This window comes from Rhipicephalus sanguineus, chromosome 5, assembly GCF_013339695.2.
Source record: "Rhipicephalus sanguineus isolate Rsan-2018 chromosome 5, BIME_Rsan_1.4, whole genome shotgun sequence".
Taxonomy (NCBI): Eukaryota; Metazoa; Arthropoda; class Arachnida; order Ixodida; family Ixodidae; genus Rhipicephalus; species Rhipicephalus sanguineus.
The window spans coordinates 11061201-11072371 of record NC_051180.1 but is presented as its reverse complement, the minus strand read 5'-3'; the positions used below and the strand labels follow the sequence as shown (position 1 = coordinate 11072371).

The following is an 11171-nucleotide window of genomic DNA, read 5'->3' as shown; positions in this document are numbered from 1 at the left end:
TCGGCCGTGTTTGCCATTTTTTCACACTTTCTTCTTTTTGAGGACGGCATAAAAAAGCATGGATGTAATTCACAGTAATGCGTATTAAAACCAGCAAAAGAAATTTTAGACACATCATTTATAGTTCGCGCTAAATTCGGCCGTGAAATCCGAAAACATTGCAGTGAGCAAAAACAGGAGGCACGCGCCGTCACCTTCAAATATTTTTTTTGCGCGCTGGGAGCGTTTCTTGGAAATAAAATTTTCAGTTCCGTGCACTTTGAATGTGCCCACACAACATATAAAAAACCCAGGCAAAACAAAAAATGCGACCGGACAGGCATGTTCGATCTCTCGTGGAATCACCCTTTTCATAATACCGCTTTCCTGCCATTTGGCTACAAGTTTGGCGATAAGATTAAAAGACGTGGCTACTTTGGCTACTTTTAGCTTGAATTCTGGCTCCTTTTCGAATCTACCCAACGGCAACCCTGGTCCCTGGTTAGTTCCACTGCCCCCTTCTAGTACACTCACAGAACACTTATACTGGTACACTGTAGTTCGGCGGAGCCGTGCCTTAACGGAGCGCGCAGCCTAGCCGGCGGCTGCTAGGCAACGTGAGTCATCGCGCCGCGGAGTTTTTCGCTACGACAGACAAGTATACGCCGAGCTTAAACAGCTCCGCTGTTTAAAAAATTGCTGCTGCCATTTGCCTCGCAGTCATTTTCGCTGACAGCTTTTGCGTGCAACGGAGACGGCGCAATTCCTCCAGAGTGACGTCCAAGGTTGCCCCTTGCTCCCATTTATTATTCAGGAATAGAATATAGGAAAATGGAAACCAGCGAAAAAACTGATTTGACTGATTTTGTTTACGTTCGACTTCACTAACACTTTCGTGACCGCGCCTATATTCCAATCGACAGTATGTTATATATGACTTCAATTTCAAATTCTCGCCAGCTAAGGCCATTCAAAGGGTAAAAGAGGAAGTATTTTATAAGTTTCTCTTTTGAGTTTCTTTCTTTTTCCACCACGGGATGATTTTTGAAGCTCTTTCGCAGTCGGGCAGTGATGCCAACCCTAGGAATTTTCTTTAACTTTCAGGGATTTGACGTCTTTTTATAGGATCTAGGGATTTTCGTAAGCCTCTGGAAACGTTACACTAAGCGGCCTAATGACATATGTGTTACAGTGTAATCATGCTTTTTCAACTAGAAAGGCTATAAAGACGATAATTTTCTATATTTGCTGTTTTTTAAAGACAGACTTGGTTTTCAGCTAGGCGGAGCGAAGGCGACAGCAGTTGTGTAACTCGAGATTATTATATGCTGAACACTGGGGTAAACGAAACATTGTCGTCGTAAGTGTTTACCACGCGCGGGGCATCAACATGAGCGCCCTGATTGCTGCTTTGGGAAATAGAAACTTTGTCTTGTAGTGCACATGAAAACGTGCCAGGTTTACGCTCGCCGCGTGCCTTCACCGTGCAATGTCCCTATGTCAAATACCTTCTGCATCAGGAGACTTTGAGAAAAGAGAGCGAAAGTAGAACTGACTGTTGGGCGAGTTATAAATTAAGTACGGATTCATTTTTTATTACGAAAACGACGTGACGGAAAGAAACGAAAAGCCTGTTCGTGTGTTTTCAGTCTTTGCGTCGCGCCGTTTTCACAAGAGAAAATACAGTGACAAGAATACTTGGGCAAATTGGAAGCTGATGGAAAGCACACATTATGACTATGAGCCAGTAAAAAAGGGCCCCTGTATATATAAATTAAAAATCACGCAACGCCGATTGTAAATGTGAAAATTAGAAATGGACCGCCCTGCATCCGCGAAGCCTACGCGGACCGAGACCTGTACAATGGTGACGAAACTGGGCTGTTTTTTTCAGATGCTACCCTCAAAGACGCACGCGCTCAAAGGCGATGCCGGTAAGGGCGGCAAACAGAGCAAAGTGCGAGTGACAGTTTTTTTCTGTGCTAAAATGGACGGCAGCGACAAGTGTCCCACCTCTGTGATAGGCAAGTCGAGGAGGAACCGGAACCCATGCAGGTTGTGTCGCATCAGGAAGCGTTGCAAACGATCGACTCCCTGCGCGATTTTGTTTGCTAAAAACCTTCCGCTCGGCCACGCGCAGCAGTTGGACGCTTTGCAAAAAGATGTCAATAAGATGGCCAGTAAGCAGTCGAAGCTGACTGCTTACGGTTTTCTACCTGCTAAAAAGTGAAAAGTGTAAGCAACTTCCCCCTCATTAAGTGCTCTTGTTTATCATGTTCCCCTCATTAAATGCTCTTGTTTGTCACATTTTCTTTGTTATTTTCGGCATAACCCGCTTATAACAATAATCGGTTATAACAATGATATTTTCATGGCACCTCAATATTGTTATAAGTGGACTCGACCGTACTCTTGACTCTGAAGTGTTGCATGTTTTTTTTTCTTTTTCTTTTTTTTAGACATTGTGTTTCTTTCCCACAATTTCAAAAATGAGTATGCCTGTATAATTTCGCTCTTTGATTGTACTTCTTTATTGTATATTCTTGCCCTCCCTGCAATAATCCCTTCTTGGGATTGGCAGTATGTTTAAATAAATAAATAAATAAATAAATAAATAAATAAATAAATAAATAAATAAATAAAAGCAACACGCACTGGAGGTCGACTTAGATTACACTTCCAGTCGCGAGCGCTGGCAGGATTTTGTCCCGGGGGGTGCAAAACAGTTTTTCATCGCAGCGGGAGGAGAGGGGAGCAAGTGGCCCCTTAGCACACACCTGCCAATGCCCATGCCTCCAGTAGAGTCTTATTGCTTGAGACTACAAAAGGAGCCCCGACCTGAAACCGAATTCTGCAATACAGAACATAACGATGTTTGTGGAATAATTCAAAATACCCAACAATTCAGAAAAGCTGTCAAAATTACGTACTTCCTATGGCCTTACAAGCAAAACATCAACAGCTCTTTACCAAATGCTTACACTGCACAAGATTGCGATTACGGCGGTCTTCAATTTTTGCACTTTGTCATCTATGATTGTGTCAATGCTACCACTTTTTGTGTCTGCAATTGAGAATATTCAGCTGCTTTTGACATGTGGGTTATTGAAAATAGAAAGGAAGTTTGACGCAGTATATTTTTATTCCACTAAATTTTATCTTAAATGTACACTTGTGTGCTGTTTTGGTTAAGTAAACATAACCTTTGAGCAAGTATAACACTGTACATGAATGACCAACAATGGAAAATATGCTTGAGGCCAAGTCTCAATTATAAAAACATAAGTGTGCTTTCACTGCTACATTAAAACAATGCAACACCAGGTTTAACACTCAGGCATGAGTACTGTTCATCTTAAATGTCAAAACAAGTCTCACTGCAAACATGCTACTACAGTAAGATTACAAATGAGACACTCAAGTTACAAGAAAATTAAAGGCTCCACTACAATCCTTGTATGTGCCCCTTCATTCTCGGAGCAGCACAAAAATTAAAAATGGCGACAGCAAAATCTTCACGCCAGGAAAAATACGGAGCGCATGTGGGCTTCCCTAGAAGTCTTCTCTCTTAGTTCTTGGCACGAGGCATTACACAGCCGGTTCACAAAGACAAAGCAATCAGACCGCGGTAAGCATGGCATGGAAGCACCTCCAATGAAGATCCAACACAACAGCTCTTGGTAACAAACACCAATCTCAGAGGCCTTACTTTCACTGACTACGTCGTCATAGGTATCACCTCGGAATACATATCTTGAAGGCCATGCTTTTGATCGCGGGACCCCGAAAATCGTAACAGGTGTCTTGTGCTAAGTTCGCGGTGAAAACAATTAGCCATGAAATTGGAGGCAGCGCTTGCTTGGAATTTTACGGTATTTAGCCCCCAAAATACTTAATAAATTGCCAGCACATCTTGCTGCAGTAAACATGACATTAGAAAGAACATTCATTGCTTGTAGAGTGCAGTTAGTGCTTGCATAGCCTATTTTTCCATACGAAGAACTGTTACACATAGTATTTGTACAGTAGCCTCCTTTCTGAGTGTCACCTAATATAAACTGTCACTGTTGCTGAAGTCTCACCTGAAATTTTCGGTAAAATGCGCACATATACGCTACTTTTCAGCGAATTAGCAACACAGAAGATGTAAGACCCACAAGACACTTCTTAGCCGTCTGTTCTCTTTAGCCTATTTTTGCGACACGAAGAATTCAAAGTCAGAGGAATAGCATTGCTGGCAAATAAAATAAACAACGTCATCACCTCAAAAAGCTGTGCATAAATTCGTTGCTACCAGCATGGAAGTTCTTATTTTTCTGATTGTAAAACAAACAAACGTAACACCAGATGCCCTCGGTGGTTAAGCCCGAAAGAAAACAAGCTTCGCAATGAATGCAAAAATGAAAACAAATTGATGGCATGCTTCTCACAATGGCCTGCCGCTGGTCCCTGGCTCTCCAGGAGTGAAGGTGGGAAGTAAATAGTTCTTGGAACGTAACACCAGGTGCCCTCGGCTGCCATTATAATAAAAAACACCAGCGTTGCCATAACTCTGTACATTAAACAGACTTCGCAACCACCTGCCCCCCCCCCCCCTTCCATCATGCGCATGCCTATGCTAGTAGGAATCTGATAATTCCTGCAACAGCTCCTAGGCCCAATGGCAACAGCTCTTGGCTTGATGTTGCTTAAGTGGAGCTCAGTGGCTGCTGCTATCATAGCTGCTGAACCATTCATGTACTGAGAGAATAAATGGCAGATAGGGCATATAATGAAAGCATCATTTGCTGCCATGTTTTGCATTCAATGAATAAAAAATTAAAGTTCTCTTAGATCTTAAAAAATTTGGGAAGAGCCAGACCAAAGTGAAAACCTACCAATCCAGCGAAAATCAATGCTCGTACCTCACTCTTTAGCAAACATTTTTCAATATACAGAACAACATAGGCACTTTCAACAAAGGAAAATGATGCAAATGATATAACCAGCTTCGATATGGTCACATATTAAGCAGCATCAAATGCACACCGGAAATTGCAAGTACATGAAAACTTTTAACAGCACTAACAACAACGAGGCACTACATCTAATTAAGTGCAAAAGTTCAAGGCAAATGGTAAAAAGCATAAAGTTCAAGGTAAATGGGCACTACATAAAAAACTCACATTATTCCAAACACTAAAGCATCACAAAGGAACAATAATAAAAAGTATTCTCACAGAGATCCATGATGCTACCATCCTCAATCAGATTAAAAATAATAGCAATAATAATGCCCAGTTAAACAACATATAAAGTTTGCCACAATTGAAGCAAAGTAATATTTCGCCCACTGGAAAACTTACAAGGATGTTTGTGCTAACAAAATAATTCTGCCTCATTCTTTACGCTCTGTGTTGAACAGATTTTAAGAGAAAACTTATAAAGTATATATATATATATATATATATATATATATATATATATATATATATATATAAAAGGGAATAACATTGTAACATGCCATTTTAATGCTTTCAAAATCACTGCAACAATGCAAACATTTACAACGGCTTTCATTTGCAAGTTACAGCACTTGCATCAAAACAACAGCGCTGTTCATTTTTTTCCAGAGGGCCACACCTCAGCCAAAATATGGCAGCTACAACAACATAGGAGCATTTGTACAGAGACTCAAAGCAAAAAGCTAGAGCTTAAGTAACCCCCTTAAAACTTGTGGACCACCTCATGTGAATGACTTGGCATTATATACAGACATCTTTACTAATGCATATGCGAGGCCTTTGCCCACATTATCAAATAGCATATCCAATTTGCACACTGCAAAACACAATGTGAAGCCTTGCAAGTTACTTCGGCACGCCACAATTTGGGTATAGCATTGCAAATATTGCACAGATTTTATAGTTAAAATGTGACATCATGCCACACAGGCCATCCCCTTCCTAGCAAATCAATCTTGCCATTTCCTTTTCATTGCGTCTACAATTAACAAATGAAAATGTCAGTTCTTGCTTGGTATAATCACTTTGAGATTTAAATATGTATTAACAAATACTTGTGAAAGGTGTACACCCGACAGCAAAAGTTTACAGGGCGCTGGCTCCACTAAAAATGCAAATTCTGCTCTGTTGCATAACGCTTCTGATCTAACGTGTGACTGCATAGGTTGCAGAACCAACTACAGGCTGGAACATTTATTTAGAGGTTATCTTTCCAGATAAAGCGACAATAAAGCTTTCTTAAAAATTTCGCGTCCCACAAACTTTTGCTGTTGGGTGCACATGATGCCTGGTTTTGAATTTTTACGCTTTAAATTACATCACTGTGATAAGTGCTTTGATTCCAGCCTACCAGACAGAGCTATAAAGACGCAGAACACCTCGCTAAACGCCTTCCTGAGGAAATGAGCAGCCTGCTGTAACTCTTTTGAGTGCACATGCATGATGCTATACTAAATGTGTACATTACAGAATTGACACCACACATGAGCCAATGATTTAAGAGCAAGCAGTCCACTTCATAGGCGCTGGTCTTGTTGATACAACATACATCCCACTAAAGCATTAAAAATTCGTTTGTACATACATGATGGTCATGTGGGAAGGACCCACTCTGTTTATGGTATCATCTTGGCTGCTTTTTTTGCACCCAAGCAAACTACTGTTTTCTGCACTTATGTCTTGCAGCTAGCTCAAAGTATGAAAAGCTGGTTTATGCGATTGCAGCACAAAGTAATAGCCCGAAACGATACATAATGGCAACAATATTGTGAGCAGAGTACACTGCCACTGACCATAAGCAAACCAAAGCGTGTGGGGTGAAGGAAGGAATGTTTCAGGAACCACTTGCTGGGCAGCCAGCCATGCTAAAGAACAATCATAAGCAATAAGCTCAGCGATGCTATCAATACATTAGGACATACACAAGTGATGAGGGCATGTTTATGCTTGGTCCACTTCATCTAAAACTAAGATGCTCACCACTAAGCTAAATGAGAGAATCGTTTCGAGCTGGCATCTGCGCCCACTTTGAGAACAGCACTCAAATGAACATGGCTAATATGCCATCCCAATGGACAGGCAAGTGCACTTCTTAAGAGGTGATATGAGAGACGCTTAAGCAATGGTGATTACAACAAATGCCAAAAATGCAGTGCTGATGTACTCAAGATGCAGCACTGCCATTTCAACAACAAAAATGGCACCTCAATTAGCAGCAGAGGATGACTGGCGGAAAAGTTTCCTTTGTACAGTGTCTCAGGTCCATACATATGTGCTTGGGCTGTCCAGTCAATGCAACTGCCAGACATGCACCATTTGAACAATGGCCCATTGTCGCAGGATAGGGGCGAGTGCATTTCAAGAAGGCACATACCTGCTATGCTTGAAGCTAGCTTCTACAGGTTATCCCTTCGACCTTTACGTTTCAGACATTTATATCTGTCAAGAAGCACAGAACCGATTCGAAATCATTTGCAGTCTTCTGACAAACCAAGCCATCTTTGTTGCGCTTTGCCTTCACAGCTTGAGTCAGTGAGTGCTGCAACCTTCACTAAGTAGCACGATTCTTCTTGGAGAGCAATATAACAGCTCAGGCAGCTGTAGGCCTAAATTACTGTGACAAACCCATCAGAAATGCAAATGTTTACTGCACTCTGAATCCTACCTTCGTAATGCTTCTGAGTGAGTGCCCCTTCCAAACTAAGAGTTTTAGGCACCAGTAAATGTTCCATGCAGACGAGGTCAAAAATTGAGTCTTCTTGTCAGCCGAGGGCCAGCTGCAGATGCAACCTTTTTACTTCAACATGCGATCTGGCAAGGACCACAGTTATAAGCACGAGAGATGACAGATGCGGTATCTGGCCCGTAACCAGTCACAGCGCAGCCAGCTGAGCTTGGCCCTCTTCAGATATCCAGCAGAAAGCCCACCTAAGCAAAGAACAGAAGTGGCCATCTTGAAAGACTATCAACATGTGTCAGCATCCATGCACATTCCGCTTGGTCCTTGCTTAATGCCAATAATAATAATTGCTAGGGTTTTACGTGCCAAAACCACGATATGATTATGAGGCATGCCATAGTGGGAGACTTCAGGTTAGTTTCGACCAGCAGGGGTTCTTTAATGCGCCCCTAAAGATGAGGACAGAGGTGTTCCTTGCATTTCGCCCCCATTGAAATGCGGCCGCCGTGGCTGGTAATCGAATCTGCGCCCACGATCTTTGCAGCAAGACACCTTACGTGCTAAGCTCCCATGGTGGGTTTGCTTAATGTTAAGCATGCTCAACCTATGCTGCACAAACACTCGCAACACACCAGTGATGCTTTAAATTTTCTGTAAGCAAAGTTTTTGACCTCACCTCTGCAGCAACTTACCACCCATTTTATTTCTGACATCACCGACAGTGATCTATCTACAGCTCACGCATCACCATTCGTGCTTTTCAATGTGAAAGTTGTCCCTGACAGTACTGCTGATTTAGGCAGAGGTTACCTTGGTAAATCTATAACATACCTGGAGCTACACATGCTCTTTCAAAGTAGTTATTTTAGTCAAGAATGTAACCCACTTGTGTAAGGGTTGCACCAGTGTAAGGTCCACAGCTCTTAATTACAGAGGGATATTTTAGAGCACGATAAATAATTTTTAGCATTTTTTGGAAACTAGGTTCTCATTCAGCAGATGGGAAAAGTTGATCACTAAGCCAAAAATCAAAGGTCAATCACTTCTTGTTGATGTCAGTGTGATCACATGAAATTCATTTTTTTTCCTTTGTGTTTTGCATGTTTTGGTGGAGAAGTCCTAAGATCTTGCTAAGTTGACTCTTTGGTTTTATAATGCAATATTGTCTTTCTGTGCAAGCAAATGACTAGACCCTAAGAAGCAGCCTCAAAGTCCATGACATCATGGCAAGCTGGTTCAGAAACTTCCGGGTGGCTTTGCCACCAGGCCGTTGTTTTGGACTTTTGTCTATCTGCTCGGGTAAGAAAGTAAGTTCCCATTATTGCCATGAAGCAACAGATATTAACGCAATGAGACTGAAGTGGCAGTGTGATCCAAGCTTGCCCAAATGTTAGCCTGCTGCATTATTTGTTCAAAAATTACCCATTGGTCAAGAAGCACTACAGCTTCTCCTTGTGCATCAATTCACGGTTCACCCCCGAGCAACCATTGCCCACTTTGTTCTTAGTAGTCACAGCTTCTTCAATCACATTAAAGGGGCTACGTAACACTTTTTCAGCATGGTCAGAAAACACTACCGATCAGTAGTCGAGGCTCCTGGGAACATACGAGCCAAACATTATAGCGCAGCACGCGGCATGGAATTTACAATTAATTCTCAAAGGCAGCTAGAAATCACTTGCTCTGCTCTCGACAAATGATGCCATAACACAAAGTCCACGGCCAATGACTGATTTGAGCGTTACCAAAAATTACCGCTTAACACTTTCGTGAATGCACCTATTCCTATCGTTAGTATGCTAATGATGACTTCAAGTTCAAATTATGGAGCTCTCTGAGCACTTCTGGACAGCTAACACCATGCAAATGGTAAAATAGCACATTTTTTATCAGTTTTGCTTGTGAGTTTCTTTTTTCCACCGCAGGCAGATTTTTAGAGCTCGTTCGCAGTCAGGGAGGTGAGCGCTAATGGTTTCGCTTATGGCGTCGACGTCGATCGCAGGTGCTCCACTAAACAGACAATTTCCACAGATTCTGATGAATCTGAGCGTCAATCTCTGAATGATGGTAGCAACACAGGCATGGAACGTGACTTCGGTTCGTTTGACTTCAGTACGGGCGGTGATAGTGCGTCAAACCATCCAAGAACATCAGCAGTTATCCACCGGTAACTTTTGCTCTCTCTTTGGGCCATTTTATTGCTGCCGCGCGTTGATGTAAACGTAGCTGGTGTGTACTAAAGGTCACAGCTTTTATCTGGAAGGTGTCAACTTCGTTTGGGCGGGAGCACTTGGCGCCGGCTGCAGAAAGAGTGGAGTTCTCTCCGCGAACACGGCGCAGCGTGGGCCTTGACCTAGCGCTCCGGAGTGCCTAACTATCATTTGATATGCTGTGCTTAGTATCAATCAATTTCTGTGGCAAGAAAAAAAAATTCTTGGACACCCAAAAACCGATTTTTCCGTGGTCACGAAGGTGTTAATGAAACCATTCGATGATTACTTGGAAAAGTGTTGCAGTGCCCCTTTAAGATCATCACCACCATTTCATAAAAGTGGCCTAAGCTGGGGCACTGACACCATATGCAGAAAGTGGACCCTTGCTTCTGTTTCAATTAGCTTTTCCCAACAGATGCTGGCTCTCTTGATATTGTTGTCCGAAGGGTGCTCCATAGTTTTACATAGGACATTCTCACATTCTGCTGAAACTAGAATGACACGAGTGTTTTGATGTCTACCGTGAACAGCTCTTCTAAATTTGTGGTACTACCAATATACTAGGCTAGGGCGAATACTCAAGCGCTTAGAATATTCTAGTGAATATTACAGTACTCGAATTCACTTCGACACGAATTTATATTTCCGAAGTTTCAAGCTACAGTTAAACCTGGATATAACGAACCTCTATTTAATGAATTCCTGGATTTAATTAATTTTTTTCCTTCCCCAACTCCATCCTCATAATAGAAGCCCACGTATTTTTTACCTCCATGTAATGAAGGCATTGTGGCAAATGACCTGGGTGTAACGAATTTTCCATGCTCATCATTCATTATTTTGAGCAGTAGATCTGCCGAAAATTCAGATAAATAATGCATAACTTTCGCAATTGCTAAAAAAAAAGGCAAGCGGCGATCGTGAGAGGAACCAGCGCCTCCTCTATTTTTCAGTGCCTGGGCGAACGCTCTCCTCGGGCCATCGCGCGCGCACTCCGCGTCCGCTCGACGCTGCCGCGTGGTGGCACTGTGCAAGTAGACTACGGGAAGCTGGCGCTGACCAACCACCTGTATCACGAAGCTCACGAATTCGTGTTTCCATCCGAGTTTAATTGCATTTGTGCGTCTTGCAGGCTTCACAGGTACAGGGGGATGGAAAGAAACGCGAACATAGCAGCGCGCTGTTTTCATCACGCTCTAACCGTGGTGGCAATAAAAAGATGCTAGATGTAGTACCAGTAGCAACGTGCCTCGCGATCGCCGCTATGTGCATGCAACGCTGACATTAGGTCCCGAA

At 42.5% G+C, this 11171-nt stretch overlaps 1 protein-coding gene across 1 annotated transcript in view; it reads right to left on the bottom strand.

The window, feature by feature from the left end:
• Window positions 1-5125: 5125 nt before the first annotated feature.
• LOC119393206 (ankyrin repeat domain-containing protein 1) overlaps window positions 5126-11171 on the bottom strand; it is a 32121-nt gene continuing 26075 nt past the window's right edge. Inside the window, exon 7 of the mRNA XM_037660060.2 lies at window positions 5126-7910. Coding sequence (XP_037515988.1) covers window positions 7887-7910 — 24 coding nt within the window. The 3' untranslated portion in view covers window positions 5126-7886. The remainder of the gene's footprint in view (window positions 7911-11171) is intronic.